Genomic DNA, 22408 nt, shown 5'->3' with positions numbered 1-22408 from the left:
GTATTGGATATTGTTGACAGATGACAATACGCCAATTAGCACAAATGGTAAGTTCCGACAGTGCCTACAACTGTGCCTACTGGCCGCTAAATGGCAATACCGCTTTCATATGTATACACCTGGTAAAAAATTAATTTTTAGGAAAACGAAAAATTTGATAGTTTATGCTTCAATCAAATACAATTTTTAACAATATATTTGAATTCTCAACCAAAGAAGATCAATTTTCAACAAAGCAGTTGCAGTTTTTACACAAAAGAAATGAATTTTTCAATAAAAAATACAATTTTGCAACTAAGAGAAATTTTGCCGTCAAGAAAGGTGATTCTTGTACAAAACAGTTGAATTTTCAACAACAAAAAAAATGTACAAATCGAAAATTTTTTAAAAGCTTTATCTATGCGTCTCGAAGACACAAACAATTACATCAAATACAGTACTTTGATATTCAAAATGTTTTCCTCATATAATAGAGATAAAAATAATTTTTTAAATTTATAAATTGGTATTTCTAGATCATAAGAGGTCATAGAAGGTACGCCAATAGATCATTCGACGCATCTCAAAGACGCGAACTTGTACTGTACGAAATTGTACTGTACTGTGGTATTCCTAACATAAAACGTTTTTTTCATATGAACAGTATACACATTTTTTTAACTTAACAAATCGGTACTAGCGTTTCAAAAAAGGTTCAACTATAGGTCGATCGATGTATCTCGAGGACGCGAACAAATACACTAAAGAATTTTAAATTTCAAACAAGTTTTTCTCATAAACAAGGTATCAAACTTGGACATAAGTTGGAGCTACAATTCGTCTCAATTTCATGATCCTATTTCTTTTACTTTTCGGGATATGGAGAACAAAAAAAAGGGTTCAAATTATTTGAAAATATGTTCAGACAGTAGATATGAAAATTTAGGTCATCAAAAAAGAGTGAATGTTCAAGTCAAAAGGAAAAATTTTGTATCCAAAAGACGAATATTATCAATTGTAAAAAACTGTATTTTTTCACACTGATTTTTGGGGTTTCTTTGTACCTCTCATGTTTGGATATGCATATTAACGAGTGCAACAGCGTGTCTATACATTGTAACAACATAGAGGGATGTAAAAGAAACAAATTTGTTGCGCTACGTCAATGTCATCGGGTACAATGGCCATTTACATAAAACATTCCGCGTTGACTGTCATTGGAGCACTATCAAGGAATCACGTAACAATGGTCAGTCGCGATTGTTACGGAAAAGTTAGCCGCGACTGCATTATTCAACAGAGGACAAGTCTGGAAAATATATAAACGGAATCGGCCCAGGCTATTTATCGATGGTAAAAATAAGCTCCACGCTTTCAAGAGTGCAACACGAAAGTGTAAAACGCGTTGAACCCATCGCTCTTCACAAAGATACTTGTTCTCTCTGCCCCTCCCCTTTTTTGTTTTTTATTTTCATTTTTATTTTTATTTCTCTCGCTTCACAGTTCTCAATTCCTGCCTCCCTTGTTCTTCACGCGAGCGAGTATTTCGCGGAATTCAATGAGAAAAGTGACATTCCCAGTGGCGGGGAAACAATTTTTTCCCAAATTTTTAAAGATTTCCGACGTCAACAGAATAGTAAAATTTAAAATGAAAAAAAGTTCTTAAGTAGAATGATGAATCATGAAACAAAAAAATTAATTTTTAAGCAAATTATGGAATTTTCGATCCGAAAGGACGAATTTTCTAGAAAACAGTTAAATTTTTAGTTAACTGAACTGAATCGTCAACCTAAAAATGAATTTTTAACAAAATTATAGAATTTTTAATCCAAAATACGAATTTTCTAGAGAACAGTTGAATTTTCAAACAGAGAATATGAACTTTCAACAACAAAGTTATTTTTAAACGAATTGGGTGAATTTGTAGTTGAAACCATCAATTTTAACAAACAAAAAATTAATTATCAACTAAAATTATGAATCTTTAACTTGAAAAAATTAACTTTTAAGAAAGTAGTTAACCCTTCAACCAAAGAGTTAAATTTTATACCAAAAAGTCAAAACCTCAACAAAATACATACGTTTTTAATCAAGTACATATGTAAATTTCTAAACAAGATCCTTTGATATTTTTGAGACCCTTTTAAAGAATTTATCATTTTTTTAATTTTTTGGAATTTCTTGCAATCTTATTTTTTAAAAAACCTAAAATATTGCAAATCCTTTAAAATCGAATCCAATTTTGTAAATCTTTAAATTTCTTTGAAATCCCATAAAGTTGCATATGCCTGGTAAAATAACAACAAATATCTTGAAATACTCTAAAATTTCGTTAATTATTTAAAAATGTGTAAAGTTTCGTAAATATATCTATACAAATTTAGAAAACTTTGAAATCCTTCAAATTCTCGGAAATCTCTTGGAATCTTTCAAAAGACTCTGAAAGCTTCGAAACCAAAAGAGAAAAAATAGCTGCATTAGCGAGCAATTTCAGAAAATAGTAGCAAGATAGCTGTATCATTTTTTTTTAAAAGTGTCAACAGTGGCTTAGTCCAAGTGTACCGATGGAAGATTTATGTTACAATGAAACAAAATGAAATCTATGGAATATTACGTTTAGTAAGTTTTAACTGAATATTGTAAACAGTTTTCTATCTCTAGTTTGATTCCAGGGATGATTAGAATATTTAAAAATAGGTTTGACACGGAGAGAGAAACAGGAAATTAGAAACCACAACTTTTTCATGATTTTCTTATTTTTTCAAGATAATTTGCAGGACGATGAAAAATATGAATGGGTGAGACTTGAAAGTCTAACAGAAGACGCTGACAAAGAACATGCGAACAGACCACCGGATGTAATGTCAACCCTTCCGTGACGCGCGCCCTGTTCCACACAGTAATCGTCGTGATTATTTATTTCTAATAAAGCATAGAAGCCCTTCGACGTGGCCCGTCCCACTTCGGTTTCCGGCTTTATAAAACGTTGCCTTTCAAAATATACATTAACTTCACTCTTGACTTGAAAAAAAAAGATTTATTTTTCTAACAAAACTTTGGTCTAGTCTCTAGACTCTAGTCTAGTGCCTATATGTCTAAAGAATGTGTGGTCTTCAAGTTATTTCGACTTTAACTTAATCGTTAATTATGAATTCCTAGAATGAAGATTCAAATTAAACCATTTTCATCGGTTTTCATTGGTTAGCGATCATTGAGGATAAAGAACTTTGATTACGAGTGCACTGATCACAGGTTTTTAAAGATTTTAAAGTTTTAGGAATGATTATAAAGTTTTCAAAGTTTTCAAAGATCTCACACGATTACAAAGATTTCAAAGATGTCAAATGATTTCAAAGATCTCAAAATATTTCAAAAAGTTATATAAAGATTTAAAAGATTTCAGAAAAATTTCAGAGATTTCAAAAGATTTCACAAAGAATTAAAATATTTTAAAGATTTTACACCGATTTCTAACGAACTTGTCTTCAAGTTATTTTAACTTTTAAATTATTTGTTAATTATAAATCCCTAGAATAAAAACTAAAATTAAATATTTCAAATAAATTTCCATTAGCTTTTGTTCATTAAATATAAAGAAACTTGATTAGGAATACAATAAGAGATTTTAAAAGACTTCAAAGATTGAAGAATGATCTCAGATATATATTAAACCATTAAAAGATTTAAAAGATTTCAGAAATATTTCAAAAGATTATAAAAGTATTTCAAAAAATTACATAAAGATTTAAATATTTCAGAAAGATTTAAAGGACTTCAAAATATTTTAAAGGATTTAAAAAATTTCACAAATGCTTTATAGATTTTAAAGATTTTAGACAGAATTCTAGTCAATTTATGGTAACAAAGTTACTGGTGCTTTAAACTGATTGTTAAGTCGTGAATTCATAGAATGAAGATTGAAATTAAATCATTTTCATCGTTTTTTAATGGGTTTCAAAATATTTTAAACATTTCAAAACGCTTTAAAATATGTAAAAAGGTTTAAGAATGATTTTAAAGATTTTAAAATATTTCATAAAGATTTCAGAAATATTTCGAAGGTTTCAAATATTTCACAAAGTCTTAAAAAATTATTAAGTTCTCAGACAGATTTCTAACGAATTTATGGTCTTCAATATATTTTGACTTCAAATCGATCTTTAATTATGAATTCTTAGAATGAAGATAAGATTAGTATTAGTTTTTTTTTAGAAAATTGTCAAAGATCTTAAGCAACTATAAAGATTTCAAAACGTTTCAAGATATTCCAGAAAAATTGTCAAAAGTTTCAAAATATTTCACACGGATTTCTAACGAATTTGTAGGCTTACAAGTTATTTTTACTTTACTCTGATCGTTAATCATGAATTCCTAGAATGAAGATTTAAATTAAAGAATTTTCATAGTTTTCCATTGGTTTTTGATCATTCACAATAAAGAAATTGGGTTCATAGTCCATTGATCAATGAGAAAGGAGTGTCTGCTTGAGCAGACTTTTATTGAATGAACCACGAATATGGCGAGAAACTGTCAGCAATCCACATGCGTTTATTTATGTCGTAATAAATATCTTAGTAAGCCAGACTCGCGAGTGCGATTATGCGCCAACGGAGCCTCTCTATTATCAGCTTATTATATTGAAAGTTTCGCGATGATCGATACACTGTCTGGTATCTTTCACACTTAACAAAGAAGAAGACTCAGAGGTTTCTGATTTAAAGTCACAAACCGACTTTAAATTCCAAGCCCAGGAGTTATTTTTACATTTTACACAAACATCTAAATATATCAAATCTTTGGAAATCGTTCAAATATCATTTGACAATAATGAAGGTTCATTTATTCCTTATTTCAATTCTTCCTAGTTACACAGTAAAAACGAATACTTAAAGTAATTAAACCTCGATATTTTTTTGACCTCAAATTCAAAGATAAACTTAAATTGAGCAAAAATTAACCTAGATTCAAATCAAGTTTATCTGAATTTCAGAATTCTGCATTTCAGGTATTCGCCTGAATTGCTCAAGCATAATCAAATGTAAAAACTTCTCAATTCTAATCCTAATAAAATATAGAAAAATTTTACCTTTAAACCGGAATTCTGGTAAAATAACTTTTTTTATTTAAAATTATAACATTTTTAGATTATAACGTTCTGAAATATAAACATATGTCAATTTGAATTATTCACAATTCAGAAATTGTTGACAAATTTAAATTGGAACTTGGAAGACTTTCAAATTTTACAGCAACAAATAGTTTTAGATAACTATTCTCAATGAAAATTCATTTACCTTTAAAATTATTACAATTTGAAGATGGAAACCAAGGAAACTGAAATTTTAAATGAGGAAAGCGAATGTTATCAGTGCAATAGTGATTTGATGATTTTCTTACACAATTGCTAAGAAATATATCACTGAAGAGGACTCCCACATGAGCCGAAACGTCTGATTGAAAAGCAGTTTTTTTTATTACTGAATCCTAAAGCCCATGTAAAGAAACACCAACTTATTCAAAAATTAAAATCTTGTAATAACATGTACAATTTTCGATTTTGAAGTGATCCAAAACTGTAATCTTTTCATTTAGAAATCATCGAAAACATAAAGCCTTAAATTCTAAAATTAGAGTCACAAAGGGTAGAAATATTTTTTGAAAATGGGCAGAATTTGACAAATTTCTATAAAGGAACAAACTTAAAATCATTAAATTCATCAAGCATTTTTAGAACCTATCCATTCAATTTGATAAAGACCCAATTAATTTGCAAAAGGAATGTTCAGCACAGCAAACTCTAATAAAGGTGGCTGCAGGTCTTCATTTTATTTCTGAAATTTTCCACGATCGATTTTACATTGTTCCTTACCATGATATTTAAATACAAGAACTGGAATCTTTTACCATTCTTAATATAGGGATTATTTCCAAAAAGATGAATTCTCAATATTTTGGGTACTAGTTTATTTGTAATTTTATTAATTATAATTTGTTAATATTATACTGTCAAAATTTTTTTTAATATTCTGATTATTGTTATTATATAATAATTTTGTATAGTCTTCTCAAATTTTAAAACTTTACTAACCTGTGCTTCGATATAAGCACGTTACTAAGATAATTTTAGAAATAAATGATTATTCAAAGGAAAAGTGCAAAATTACGAAGACTTAAAGTGGTCAACATTTGGCAATCATCCATAGAATCTTTTGAACATATGGAATAAACCCAATTTAATTACAATTTTTGGAAATTATTATACCTAAATAATATTATTTTGCAAGTTTTTTGTTAATTTCTGAATTTCCCATGATTTATAGGTTTTCCAGACCTGATATCGAAATTAAAAATTGAAGTTATCCAACTTGAAAAAACCTTGAGATTAGCAACATTTTAATTAAATGAAATCTAAGACTAACTTTATGCATTTCATTTTTTGTAAGTACTTTCGAGCTAATACTTAGTGAACCATAAAAGGTACAGCCACAAAGAAGAAACCACCTTCAAAAACAACCCTTTACAATGAACGACGCGCCCCAAAAAACCACCAGACACAGAAAAATCTGCATAACTTTTTTATTAAAAAATAATAATAATTTAGAGCTATTACTTAGCTCTACTGAATAGTGAAACAAAGAGGCAAAAAGAAGTAATCACTTCGAAAAAAATATAGCAAAACGTGGATTTTGAACCCTTCTGAATAAGATTTGGACCATAATCTTCTACAGACAGACATGAGTTAGATCAAAACAATTAGTTTAATCCAATAAAATTAATTTCCGCAATAAACCTCTTACGCCCTGATGCCCTGAAACCCTGAAACATTCTTAATGTCTGTCTCGAGTTGAGAAAACTCAAAAAACTTATTAAAATTCCTTCTGCAAGAGAGTTCCCTTCTTTCTTAAATGATTTCAAACTTCCCCGTCACGGCAGTGCATTTGATTCTAAACGGGTATTTCCGCTTTCAATTGAGAAAAATCCTAGACTATAACAAGTGCATCAGGCCTAATGATCTTTTTACCCCAACGATTCCACTCCCAAGTCAAGTCTCTTGATTTTCATCAAAGTTGAGTAAATGAAGGAGCATTAGATGAACACCAACAATAAGTATAAGTGGTAAGTACATTAGATACAACGGCAGATACTGTCGCGTGGTAGTAACCGCTTGTTTACGAGTGTGATTCACGCACACTGGAAGCGTGTAGGAAAGCGTTAGCATCAACTAGGTAAAGTTAGTGAAAAAAAAGTATAAAGGAGTCACTGTGAATCTAGTGGCTAGTAGGTGGATAAACTACCCGTAGGCATGCGAGCAAACTACGAAGGAGTCACACAAATGCGTGAGTGCCCACAGCTCGTAGCACGTGTATTACATATGAAGTGCAGAGAAGGGAAGGCGGGGGCGTTCAGTGGGGGGCCTTAATGAGGATGCTGCTGATTATCCAATTCGTAAATTCTCGCTACATTTTCATCGTACTCGTCTAACCGCGAGTAACAAGACTGCCTCGCTTGGATCGTTCTAAGTTCTTTCGACTGACCCCCTATTCGGTATTGGACAAACTAAACCTTTACTAATCGTAAACACCGTGCACGATGCACGACGCCAAGAATTCATTTAAATGATTAGCTGAATCGAATTGCTCTTATCAAATCTCCAAGGTTAACAGTTTAACACTAACTCTACTCGGAATCAAATCAATCAAGGTTTTAATCAAACATTTAACAGAAGCTTTAAAGGGGCAAAGGGAAGTTGAATCTTCTCAGAATATTAGGAGTTAGAAAATTTTGATTATTTAGTCATTCAGAGAAAAAATCGGGAAATGTACTTCAATAGGCGTTGCATATTAAAGAATTGTTTATGATTTTTAGTGCTGCCAGTTCAAGTGTTCTTAAAACGGATGAATGTATGGGCTTTAACGAGGAATTGACAACTCGAAATTTGAGTGCACAACAGATTTCAAGTATTACAAAAGGATTCGAAATTTTCAGAACGATTTTGAAAGGTTTAAAAATATTTTTCAAAATTTTTATGTTTTCAAAGATTGAACAAATTTTACATGATTTCAAATATTTCAGAAAAATTTCCAAGGTTTCAAAAGATTTGAAAAGATTTAAGAATGATTTTCGATTTCAAATGACTTCCAAGATTTAAAAAAAATTGCAATGGTTTCACAGAGATTTTAGAAAGATTTGACAAAGGCTTCAAAGATTTAAAAGATTTCGTACATTTAAAATATTTTAATAGATTTCACAAAGATTATAGTACTATTTCCAAAACCTTAAATTATTCAAAGGATCACAAATGATTTTTAAGATTTTAGAGAAATTTTCAAAGTTTCAAATGATTTCAACGATCTCGAAGAATTCAAAAGATAGCAAAAGACTTCAGTAGGATTTCAAAGATTTGAAATATTACACCAAATTTTCAGATTCCGCAGATTTAAAATTTGTTTAAAAGAAGTCGGAAAAATGTCAGAAATATTTCAAAAGCTTTCAAAAAATTATACAAAGGTTTTAAATATTTTTGAAAGATCTAAATGATTTAGGAACAATTTTGAATGTTTCAAAAGATTCCACAAATTTTTTAAAGATATTAAAGATTTAAAAAATTTAAATATATTTTAAAAGATTTAAAAATATTTTCAAAGATTCTCAAAAATCTCAAATGATTTCAAAGATTGTAAAAGATTGCAAAAGATAGCAAAAAATTTCAAAATATTTCACAAAGGAATCAAAGAATTTAAAGATTATAAAAATATTTTAAAGATTTAAAAAGATTTCAACAATTTTACCAAAATTATAAATAGCGCACATTTTAAAAAAACTGAACTAATTTCAGAGATTTAAAAATACTTTAAAAGATTTAAGAAATATTTCAAAAGATTTAAAGAATTTCACAAAGATTTCGAAGATTTTAAAGATTTCATGAACAAAAAGCAAAAGATATTCCAAACATATTTCAAAAGAGTTCCACAATTTCGTAAAGATTTTAAAGATTGCACAATGATTTTGAAAATTTCGAATATTTTAAAAGGTTTTGCAAACCTCTCAGATCTCAAGTGATTTCCAACATTTCAAAAAATTACACAAAGAGTCAAGTATTTCAAAAATATTTCAGACATCAGCCAAATTCCCAGATTCAATAGATTTCACAAAGGCTTTAACAAATTTTTAAAGTTTTTACAAAGATTTCGTAGATCTCAAAAATCTCAAGTGGTTTGAAAGATTTCAGAAAAATTTCAAAGGTTTCAAAATATTTCAAAGATTTCACAAATGTTTCAAAAATATTGAAGAATTCGAAAGATTTTACATATATTACAAAGATTTCACGAAGGCTTGTATACCAGATTTCAAGGTGATCAACCCCTCAGGTAAAAAAAAAGAGAGGATTTAGAGTTTAGAGGTCCTTTCTTTATGATTTTTTGTAGGGTCCGTCTTTTTTTTTGTCAAGCAAAATAGTATTAGCTGAGCTGAAAATTGGCATCGATTTGGAACTTGGCAAAAGTTCAGCGAGGGTGAGAGTAAGAAAAGAAAAGAAAAGAAAATTTGCATATGGCGACTTACCGAGCGAGCTTTCCTGGTCCGAGAGGTCGGAGAGGGAAGGTACCTTGCGCATAGAGGTGAATCGGGTAGGAAGTGTTGGCACTAGGCCTTCTTCTTCGGCATCTGAGGTCAGCTCCTGTTTCATATATTTGGCCATCATTATCATTACACTGCTGCCGCCGCCGATTCCACCGCCAAGGTTGCCGCATCCCAGAATGCTGACCACACTTCGCGATTCGCGCTGAAATACATTCAAAATTATATATTTACATAGAATTACTTCGCAGCCCAAAATACCGGCTTTCGAAACAGGCGAAATATTGGATTCAATGTCAAAAAAAGAGATTCATTTTCTATCGAAAGAGGTCAATTCAAAAGAGTTTAGTATTCAAGCTAAAAAGTTAAATGTTTCAGAAAACAGTTGACTTTTTAACCAAAAAACAAAAATAATTTTCAGCAATAAAGTTTATTTTCAACCAAATAGTTGCAATTTTAACCAAAAAGAAGACATTTCAAACCAAAAAGATTCGTTTTTTATCAAAAACAACGAATTTTGAACTAAAAAGCTCAACTTTCAATTCTAAATGGAAACGGTTACATTTTCAGTTAAAAAATTTTTTTTTAAAAAGAATATTCAACAAAAAAGTTAAATTTTCAAACAAAGGGATGAACCTTTTAACTAAAAAACAAATACATTTTTAACTTAGTAGTTCAGCTTTTACCCTAGGCATAGTCATAGTGGTTAAATTTTTAATTAAAAAATATCAATTTTCAACAAAACAGTTCCACTTTCATCTAAAGATATGAATTTTCAAATAAAATTATGAATCTTTAACTGGAATAGTTACATTTTCAGTTCCAAAAATTATTGTTAAATAAAGAAAAAACGAATTTTCCACTAAAATGAGCAATTTTCAAAAAAACAAGTGATGATAAAACGAAGTGCACTTTTCCACACGAAAAAATATTTTGTTAACAAATAATGAATGGCAGATATTTCACCGAAACAAAATTTCAAAATCAAAAACAATTAAATCCTCAAACAAAAAAAGATTAGAACATTTGTCATTTCAACCAAATAGATGAATTTTCGAGCCAAAAAAATGACTTTTTAACAAAATAGTTAAATTTTCAGTCAAATAATTAAAATTTCGATCAATTATTTCAATTTTTAACAAAATAGTTAAAATTTCAACTCTAGAAAATAATTTTTAATAAAATAATCGAATTTTAAACCAATAAAGATTAAAATTCATCCAAAAAAGATGCATATAAAAATAATCATCAAAAATAGAATAGTCAAATTTTCATTAAAACAATTAATTTTCCACAAAAGAGATGTATTTTTTACCCGGAAAAATGAAGTTTCAACCAAAAAGTTAATTTTCAACCAAATAGTTGAACTTCCTACTAAAAACTGTCAAATTTCAACAAAAAATAAAATAGTGAAATTTTCCGTTTACAAAATTGATTTTCAAACAAAAAACTAATTTCCTGAAAAATAGTTGAATTTTCAACCCAAGAAATGAGTCTTTAACTAATGAAATAAATCTTTAACAATGTATAGTTTAACTTTGAACCAAACAGTTGAATTTTCAATTAAAAATAAGAAATTTCACGAAAATGCCGGAATTTTCAATCAAATAATTGACTTTTCAACTAAAAACTATCAATTCTCAACCAAAAACGGAGTAGTAAAATTTGCAGTTTACAAAATTCATTTACACAAAAAACAACTCATTTTCAACAAAATACTTCAATTTTCAACTAATAAAATGACTTTTCGACTAAATAGTTGAACTTTAAACGAAGGTAGTTGAATTTTTAACAAAAAAAAGATGCATTCTCAATGAAAAATTTATTAAATAAATTTTCAAATAAAACGATCAATCATCAACCAAAATGGAAGGCAAATTTTCAGTTAATTTTCAAACAAAAAAGTTAATTTTCAATAAAATACTTTCAACAAAGTAATGCAACTTTCAACCATGTACTTGAATTTTTAACGAAAAAAAAACAGTTATCAGTGAAAAATGTAATAAATACGGTTTCAACTAAAAACGATTATTTTTCAGCCAAAAACGTAATAGTTAAATTTTCAATTGAGAAAATTAATTTTCAATTTGCATTGTCAACCTAATAGTAGACTTTTCAATAAAAAATTTGATTAAAAAATCACTTCTAGAATTGTCACCATATAACAAACACGACAACTAAACATAAAAATAGAGTATTCTAACGAAAAGAATGAGATGCATATGTAAAATAGAATAAATTCATGAAAAGTATAAATATTCGGTCAGAAATGTAGTGTGGGTTAATTATGATCGAAAAGATAGTCGAATAATTTTCATAATTCACTATCAAGACAGGACATGTAAATTAAATATTATGCACAACTGAAAATAAGGTGCAGAAATGTAATTAAGAGGGTATTGACGCGGATAAAAAGGATTCAATGGGAGGTTCTGCATTGCACACATGCATGGGCCAGTTTTACTAGAATGATTAAAGTCTGAGTGATTTTATTTAGCGCGACACATTTTCCAACAGCAGCTTCACAGAAGAGTATTAACTTCAATTGACATGATAATAACAATATACTTAGGGAATATTAGAAAATGCAAATGCAGTAATGGCGATAAGGATGCTGACGCGAAAACTTGTGAAATATTACATCAGGCATTAGTAACAATAGACCAAATAACTTCACTGATTTATTTGCAATATTGAAATTTAGTAATCTAGGTCAGTAATTCTTGAATTTATAATCCAGCCACTGATTAAAAATTGTCCTGCAGCAATATCCACTTATTATTCCTTCACTGTCAGATTGTCACATTAAGTCTGAAAATGTACAAAATGTGACAGGTCACTTCCGGAGAGTAAGTGATATCATTCAATGTTTTAATTGTAATCTATAATTACTCTAAGGTTGTTACAACTGCCGCAAACGATAAATTCGAAGAAGTGAGAAACTATAATGCGCATGCAGATGTTATATCGTAATACTTTTTTTTATCTTAATCGAAAATGTATTTACGTTCTTTTTAAAACACAAAATCTTGTTTGTGATTTATTATAAAAGAACACTATTCGAAATGGTTCCCTTTACATTAAGAGAAATATATACGTTAATAACAAATTCATGAGATACTAATTTTCAAAGCAGCTTACACAGCCAGCTCTCAAAATACATAAATTGCATAAATGCCAACATCTCTTCAGGCTTCTCACTCTGTTTTCCCACGCAGTAATCCGGCACTGCTGTTATCTCTCGACTTCTATGTATGTAGAAAAAAATTTCACCCCACATCTGCCTCTTCGAAGTGGCTACATTGTACGAAAAATACCATTCAATGATTAGAAACTGCAGGCCAGTGAGAGCACATCATAAATATAATAACAAACTCCAATTTTAAATAAAATAGTTTAAATTTTTGACCAAATGGTCGAATTTCCAAAACAAAAAAGATTATACTTCAACCAAAACTAAGGTAGTTAGGAAGTCTGTTTTTTAATTTTGAATCTTTTTCATGCTCATTTTGTATAAAATTATTCATGATAAAACTGATTTCGAAATCTGATTTCTAATTATAAATCTTTTTCATGCTCTTCTTGCATAAAATTATTATTGAAAAAATTTATTTCTTTTCGATCTCAAATTAAAAAACATTTTCTTTTTCAACTAAAAAGGCGAATTCTTAAAAAAATAATTGATTTAAAAAAAGTATTATCAACAAAATAATTGATTTTTTAACAGAATAGTTGAATTATTACTAAAATTGCTGAATTTTTAACATAAAAAGAAGACATGTCAAGAAAATAGTTGCATTTTTAATTAAATAATTGAATTTTTTAGAAGATAAATAGATTTTCAACAAAAAAATGAATTTTCAATTCAAAAGGACAGGTTTTGTGTCCAAATAGAGGAATATTCAACAATAAAATTTAATTTTAGACAATACGATGAATTTTTAACAAATTAGTTGGATTTACATCCAAACAGTTGAATTTGCAACCAAAAACATTTAATTTTGTTTATCGAAATGGTTTAATTTACAAACAAATAGTTACATTTTCCAACAAAAAGATTCAACTTTAATCAGAAACAGTTGCATTATCAACCAAATAGTTGAATTTTCAGCCCTAAGAAATGAATTAGCAACAAAAATATTAGTTCTCAATAAAAATAGTAGTAGTTGATATGAAAAAAATAAAGCAAAACAATTTTTAACCAAGAAGATTAATTTTCTACCATAGAAAACAAATTTTCAACAAAATACATCAATTTTTAAACAAATAGTTGAATTTGAAACTAAAGAAGACACATTTTTACCCAAAAATGAAATAGTTAAATTTTCCATAAAAAAAAAACCATTTTTAACACAAAAGTCAAATGAATTTACAATAACAACAATTTTCAGTCAAGAAAGAAAAAAATTTCATCCAACTGAAAAAAAAGAAACAGATATACAAAACAATAAAATACTGACAGTGACAACAAATCTTCATTGTCAAAATTCTGTAAAACAGTTGGACTTTCGACCCGAAAATATGAACTTCTGCACAAAGAAAGTTCATTTTCAACTAAACATTTGCATTTTTAACCCGAAAAAATTTAAAACCAACAAGATTATTTGTTTACAAAAAATTTTTTTTTCAACCAAGTAGATAAATGTTAAAAAAAAAAGATATTTTCTAACAAAGTGATTCAACTTTTACACTAGTATTATGATTTTTAATTTAAAAATATAAATTTTCCATGAAACAGTTTACCAGTTAAGCTAAAAGATGAATTTTTAACAAAAAGACATGCATTTCTAACGAATAATGTAACAGTTAATATTTTTACCAACAAATATTAAAAAAAAAATGAAATTTCTAATAAAAAAATGAATTTTTTGACTAAATAGACGAATCTTCAACATAAATAGTTTGTATTTTCAAACAAACAATATATTAGCTTGAACTTTCAATATCAAAATATGAACTTTCGACAAAAAGTTAATTTTCTTGTCAAATCCTTAGGAGAAATCAAGACAAATACCTATAATACTGACAACACAGAAAAAAACAGAAGATAAACTTTACATCGAATTAACTTTAAAGGATAAACTTTAAACAAATATCGGTTAAACTTGCTCTTATTTTTCTATGACAGCACATGTGTTTTGAAAACCCGATGTTGCCTGAATAAAACTTTATCCCTCTAAAAAATGCCTGCAACAAATTTTATCATTACTTTATTCTGTGAAGAATATTATACCAGGTTGGTCAATTTTTCATTATCCCTAACCATTCATATTCAAATGCCTTAATCTTTTAACATTTTTAACTGTAGAATCTTTTATAAAAGAAACAAAACAATTTCATATTTATTATACGTGGCGGTTATTTCAAGTGCCTCTTGCAGAAAGCCCCTCACTTTTGTAAGTTTTTTGTCAAAATCCCCGACTTTGCCTGACCCATAAAATTTCCTCACGTATCTCTGATTTTCAGGTTTGCCCGGACCTACGTCCGCCCTTCAAATTACAAAAAAAAACTCTACGACAATGATGCACGTCACGGTTGCAAAGGAAAGGTGAGGAACGAGTGCTTTGCTCAGCAGAATCATGAATGAACGGAGAACCTGCTAAGCAGTCAACTCATTGCTCAGAATATAGGCTAGGGGAAGGGGGGAGACATGGAGGGATCCAATACGTGAGAGCAAATGAGATAGCGAATACAGAAAGGGTAAGACAAAAGGGTCTGGAGAAAAGGGGTGGGGGTGAGAAAGACACGACTCTTCAGAAGTGGGGGACTAAGGGTCGAGTGAAGATAGGGGTGGGGGGAGATAACAGGGTGACCGCTTGACCTTCGTGCAAGCGCTCAACTGAATGAAGCGCTGCGCCGGCAGAATGATGCAACGACAATGACACGAGACAACACGATTCGACGCGAAACTACACGAGACATTACGAGACATTACGTAACACATTTCGTTTTAGAATCGAGTCTATTCAGTTTGACTGTTCCGCTTCGTCTAACATTTTTTGTCTTTGCAAAGATTTGGAACTGACCGTCTTTCCTTGACTTAGCACTGGCAAAAATAGTGGATCAGTTTGAAGCATTCTTATCCAGACGATTCTGACGCAGCTTTAAATTATATTTGAGTACAGAGACTCGATTGGAGCAATCAAAAGAGTTACGTGGTAGGGGAACCATTTCTCCTCATATTAAATTTTATGCGGGGGTCATAGCACTCGAGAAATGGGAGATTTTAACCACGTGTTGGATATTGTTCAGACGTCCACCTGACACTTTTTGGCGTATTGTTTTACTGGGGTAATTGGAGATGTTGAGTTCAACATTATTCCAAGCACTGGGGAAAAAAACTTTTTTTCTGTAGTGCAATCTAAAAAATTGTAGTACAAATTTTTTTATGGAGAAAATCCGACCTCCAGGGTAGCCGTTTGAATCGAGGTCACTGATATTAAAAAATTAAAAGCGTTTATGGCTGCAATTTTTTCATTTTGAATAATTAAAATTGAACTTCAAATTAAATTATAAAAAAACTCAAAATGAATATCTTGATGTTTAAACTTCAAAAAAACAATTAAACTGAAAAATGTAAAACTGCAAAATTTTTAATTTTGAACTATTCTAAATCGAACAGATAACAAATTTTCTGATTAAGAAGTATAAATCCAGGCTATCATTTTGAATGCTCTAAATTGAAAAGATTTACTATTAAAAACAGATTTCCAAACTATCTCACTTTTCAGTTAAATCTCATAAATTTCCTGTCTGAAAGTCAATGGTAAAGTCATTATTTCTTGTATGAACATTATTTTTTAACGGCTAATGTTAAAAATTCAATTCAATTTTCCACAGTAGAAATTTTAGAATCAAAGTTAATTTTGTATTAAGAAGTATTAAAATCAGTAAAGTTTTGGCAAATTAATAGTCACTTAATGTATGTAATGTAAACTTTTAAAAGTAAAATATTTTAGAATATGGTCTAAACTAAAGAATATTTGAATCTAAGCCCGAAATTAACAACTATTTTTAGAGCACTAGAATCTAATAATTCCTACAGACAAATTGATCCTTCGACAGATTTAGATTACTAAAGTAATTGAAATTTACGAAATTATGTTGCTGAAATCGAAATTCAGTAACTTTTATAGTAAATTTATTAAATTTTTATTAACTTACAGAAACAGTATCTGAAAATCACAAATAGTTTTCTAAAATTCTTAAAGAGTAACAGAAATCTAAGTTATCGTCACCGAAAGAAGTGCGCAGTTCGAAACTGCACACTTTTCGCCTCTCGATCGCGTTCGGAGCCGACAAAGCACTGAAAAAGGTTTTGTTGAATTATAACAATGCAGTAAACCTATTTTGTCCTATATTAATTTATCTGAAGCATGAAAAGGTTTCGAAATTTGCACGAGACGAATAAACTGAAAAAGTGTTGAAATCGCTACACGGAGAAACCTTTTGCTGCAATATTTGCTAAAAATCAGACTAGATTTTACTATTTTCAGTTTGCAATGGACGGACATAGCGGAACTTTTGTAATGTTTACTATTCCGAGTAGTAACTAGTAACTACATGTCGAACTACAACATTCATTGGAAAAAAATTAAAAAATGTTACATTTATTTCTACAGAAGATTGCAATATTTGCAAAGGACTATAGTAACGTCGAGAGAGACCGCCGCACTGATTTAGTAAGCGACTTAGTAAAAATTGGTGCAGTCAGATTAGCAGACGAAAAAAAATAACCCAACATGCGTCGCGTCGCGTTGAAGGCCACGATACGTATCCTTTACACGAGCATACGACGTAAATGCAAACTTATTTGTTATGGGATATTGATCTCTTTCGCACTATTATATTGATTTAAATTGAAGTTGTACAGTACACACGATTATATTTAGTTTATAGATTATTATATACATGCAGGAATATTATATTACAAGCTGAAACAAAAAAACGTGATTAAAAATAAAGCTGGTGGGAATCGAACACGGGTCTCCAGCGAGGCAGCACGCCGATTTTCCATTCGGCTAAACTAGATAATGAAATCCAGAAATTTATCACTCTTATCAAGTAAATGCTAGTAGTCAAATTGACTTCCATTAAATTATTTATTAATTGTTCACAGTGATGGCATTTTTAAAATTATAAGCACTATATCTTAACGTAATCAAATATCCTAATATCGAGGTTAAAAAATTATTTTTTTCTCTCTGGAAAATTTGTTTTTCAATAGTAACTTTTCGAACTATCCTAATTAATTGCTTTCGGGATCTTTGCATCAACCCAAATTGAGTGATTGATAAATTTAAGGAATTTCAGTAGAGCGTTGGTCGGCTGACATCGTTTACGCTCGGTTGCACTCGGTCCAACACTAGCCTTGCTTACTGTCACACTTACTAATATTCGAGAGTGATCTTCCGAATTTGTGTTACTCCATAATACAAATAATAGAAAGTGTCGTAACATAATGCATATTCCTACAGATAATAGCAATTCCTCTTACAAATTTAGTCTTTTATCTTATTTTAGGTACTTATTACTTCTACTCTTTATATAATTTAATTATATCTCTACTAATTTATCCTATCTAGGATTTTACTATAAAAAATACTAAGACTTCGTATTATCAATAGGAAAATTACATATAAAAATAGCATAGCCTACGATTATTGTATTAAAATATACGAATTATCGCCTTAGTCCCTCGATTGTAACCTAATTTAGTCATTTTTCCAGTACAAAGTTTCTGAGTGTAGTAAAGACAACGAACTAAAAATTCGGTTGATGAACGAATTATTTTTGCAATAAAATAGTTACAAGATACTGCGATCATCTGCCTCATAAATGAACTTGTAAAAAAAGGTTCATCAAGACCGCATGTGACTATCACGTAGCAGCAGCTGCGTACATTAATAATTAATCCAGGTTTCAATTGAATGGTGAGTCCACTGTTTATGTCAAATGATGCCCTCTTGGCAACACCAATATAATAATTATAAATCACAGTAAGACCATAAGTGAGCGAAGTTTACATGTAAATGACTACGTATGTATACAAGTTATATAATATATTTAATGAATCAAGTTTGGTTATATTAACGTCACACATATTTTCTTACTTTTTTTACAGTCAGGACAAATACAGACTGTGCATATTTCATATTAAAATTAATAAAACGAAAATTTTTTAACCGCTTGAAATTTTTAGTTACCGTAACTAAAAATTACTAAATTCTAACAGAATTTTCTGAAACATGTGACTAAAAGCTTTCTACAGTTAACACTGCTGAAATTTCTGTTTCTGTTTTGGAAACTTTAGATTTAGATTACGAAATTGATCATTTTCTCGTATTTTAACATCATCTGGGAAATCAAAAGAATATCAAAATAAATAAAACTACCTACATGAAATATATATCACGACAGAAATAGAATGACGGCATAAAGCACACAGTGTGACGCTCATACAAATAGTGTTATCGACATAATTTTAATGCAGAGCAAAAGTGTGTTGCATGCATTCCTGAATATCATATTTCTGTAATATGCCAAGGTTTTAGTCTAACATAAGAGAAACGTTTTTCTGCTGTTATAATTTCATTTATGTGTAAAATGTAAAATAATAATTCTGTGAATTGCATGTTGACAAAATCGCAATGATTTAATGTCGATTGTCTTAAGGTGAGTTATGGGGTCAACAATATTTTAAAAATATAACTATTTATCGCAAGTCATCTTTTTAAAAAGCTTTATCACTTTTCATTGGACATACTTCAGAAGAAGTCACCCAAAAATATTGACTTGATACTTGACCTATTCCTTTTACATCGCCAGTTTAAAGTCCCATAAGAATTTTTGACGCAGATTAATGGAAATTAGGTCATTACAATCTTTTACTTTTTTTTTTAAATTAATTTTTTTCACAATTTAATAAAATGAGCACTGTTTTTTTGGGAACCTGTTTCAACTCATGTTTCCTCCCTTTTCAAGGCCCACCCTTTTAACCTAATAAAACATTTTCCTTAAGAAATATTAATTTTAGATAAAAAGTATGTTTCGATGAGATCTACAACTTTTATGTGCAACATTTCTATCTCAGATCAATTTTTGTCGAGAATTTTGAAAAAAAAAACGAATTTAACAAAAAAAGTAAAAATGTTTAATAACTTAATTTCTATTCACCTGCGCTAAAAATTCTTTGGTGACTTTTAACTGGGATATCAAAGGAACCCTTAGGTCAAGTATTAAGACAAAATTCTTAGCTCAACTTTTCGGAAGTAAACCTTTTCATGTGATGGAAATCGCACATTATTATTAACATTACATTTGAGAAATAGAAAAAATATTCAATTTATAGATTCCTATCATTCTTTCGAACAATCAATTCCTATATGGGATCAAAAGTTTTATCAACACTTGCCGAGGCTTTACATGATTTTTTCAACAAAGAGCAATAATTATCACATATAGTTTCTCGAAGCACTTTTTCATTATCTATTATCAATGAGGCGGTAGAATACAAATTAATATGAGATTCAAAAGAATGTGGAAAGTTAAAATACTTATTTTTCTGTTTTTAAGTGATAAAAATAACGATAATAATTCGAAAAATTGGATGATCGACTTACTTAAAATATATTACATAGTGTATTTTAAGTTCGCTTTTTATTTAAATCACATACTTTCAAATGTTTAATGAAAATGAAATTAAGATTTTACACCGGAAAATGGTTGTTTGTCATTCATCGAATGTTACCAATAAATCAGACACGCGTTTTGACTCTTAAAAGCATTCGAGATTGGCGAAGGCACACATTATCTGAAAAACGTACGTTTCTTCGATCGACATTGAGAGAGCGATTTATCGAAGTTTATAGAAGATGTTGCTTACTTTCGTCACCTCGGCCAATCGCTATAGACAACAGAGAAAATGGTCGATAAACGTTAATGAACGCTAATTAAATCAAGTTCTTGAACAAGGGACTCTCTATGTAATTTTATACTAGCTGAGAGTCTATAATCAATATCTCACACCGATTCCCGATAACTGAACAATCATAACTCGTAGACATATTGTAACGAATAATTCTTTAATATTGATATTACTGAAAATAAAGAAACATGTAATGGCAATGTTTTCGACACTTCCGTTGTAAAACACTTTTAAGTGCTTTATAAATAGACACGCGCATCAATGAACTTGAAGACATGAATAAAAAACATTCTACTATAAAGTTTAATTTGATTCTAATCACGATTCACCTACGCCATCTTTTTTCTAAATACTCTTCGATCGTTTGTCACGATCATCAAGAAAGACCTGATTGCCAATGAAGATTCGACGAAAGACGTCTTCAAAATGCATCATCAATATAAATATTTTTACAATTCTTTGGTTTAGTAGTCAAATTTTTTCGAATGCAAAGTACTTACAAAGAACTCTGGATTCTATTAATGCCATTTTTACAGACAGAAACAGATGGTAAAAATTCCGTATCATTTCTGATCCTGTGGATGTTTCAAAAATAGATCCGCAAGCGCATTGCTGCGGGTAACTGACATTCAGACATGTAAATCTATTCACTTCACTCGGGATTTGACAAGAGACGTTGCGATTGATCTGATAATCCACTAAAAGCACATTGTTATTTTGAGCCATCGCTTTACGAACGACAAATAAAAATTTGCAATTAACTTGAATGATTTATTTTCGTCAGAGTCAGAGTGTTTAATTATTTTACCGAGAACTTCAATTTAAATTTTCAAAATGTTTTTAAAAATATATTCTCTCATTTAAAGGTACATATTCAGGGTAACTATATAATCCATTTTTCAAAATGCTGACATTTCCCTGACAAATTTTTCATTTTTCCTGCCTCTTATCAATTTTTCTTTCAGGTATAAAAACAATCTTACATCAATATTTTATAAGGAAATTGAAGATCCTACGTAAAACATTTTTTTTTTTGCTGAAAATTAATTTTTAAACAATTAGTTGATTTTCGAACAAAGAAAGGCCAATTTTTAATTTAATATATGAAATTTCAAATAACAAAAACAAATTTTAAGTTAAAAATTTTTTTAAACAAAAAAACTCCAATTTTTCACCAAGAAGTTTAAGTTTCTACAAAAAAAAGACTTATTTTCAACCAAATAATTGACTTATCAGCTATAAATGATAAATTTTGAACCAAACTGGAATAGTTAAATATTCAGAAAAAAATTAATTTCTAAACAACAAAAAATTGTAATATACAAAATTACAAACGAAAATAGTTACATTCAACCGAAAAATACGAAATTTGGACAAGTTATTTGTATCTTTAACCACAACAGACTAATTTTCAAGTCGAAAAAAAGGAATTTTTAAAACAGAAAGATTTTTCAGTCAATAAAGAAACAAAATTTTCATTGAAAGTGATAAATTTTTCAGTCAAAAAGACAAATTTTCTACAAAACAATTGAGTTTTCTACCCGCAAATATGAATTGTTAACAAAAAATTAATTTCCATCAACATTGTTGAATTTTAAAGCCAAAAAATGCAAAAACCTTAAATTATCAAATTTCTAACAAGAAACTTGAATTTTTAACAGCAAAGACACGAGTGTTCAGCCAAATAATTGAATATTCAAGCAAAAATGCAACAGTTACATTTTCATTACAAAAATTAATTTCAACAAAAAAAAACTAACAAAAAAAAATTTTTTTCTAGACTAATGAGCCTTTAACAAACAAAAAACTTTAAACCAAATAATTAAATGTTTGTAAAAAAGATGAATTTTCAACTGAATAGATAAATTTTCAACAATAAATAGAACTGTTAAATTTTCAGTTAAAAGATTCAATTTTTAACAACAA

General features: G+C 29.2%; 1 protein-coding gene across 2 annotated transcripts in view; it reads right to left on the bottom strand.

Annotated features, from left to right (window-relative positions):
- LOC117179522 (ETS-like protein pointed) overlaps positions 1 to 22408 on the bottom strand; it is a 249344-nt gene that overhangs the window by 181364 nt on the left and 45572 nt on the right. For both annotated transcript variants that reach the window (XM_033371404.1, XM_033371403.1), the window contains exon 3: positions 9541 to 9760. In XM_033371404.1, coding sequence (XP_033227295.1) covers positions 9541 to 9760 — 220 coding nt within the window. The remainder of the gene's footprint in view (positions 1 to 9540; positions 9761 to 22408) is intronic.

The sequence above is a fragment of the Belonocnema kinseyi genome, chromosome 9 (assembly GCF_010883055.1).
Source record: "Belonocnema kinseyi isolate 2016_QV_RU_SX_M_011 chromosome 9, B_treatae_v1, whole genome shotgun sequence".
NCBI classification, from domain to species: domain Eukaryota; kingdom Metazoa; phylum Arthropoda; class Insecta; order Hymenoptera; family Cynipidae; genus Belonocnema; species Belonocnema kinseyi.
The sequence above is the reverse complement of the archived record's forward strand: the minus strand, read 5'-3'. Positions and strand labels throughout refer to the sequence as shown.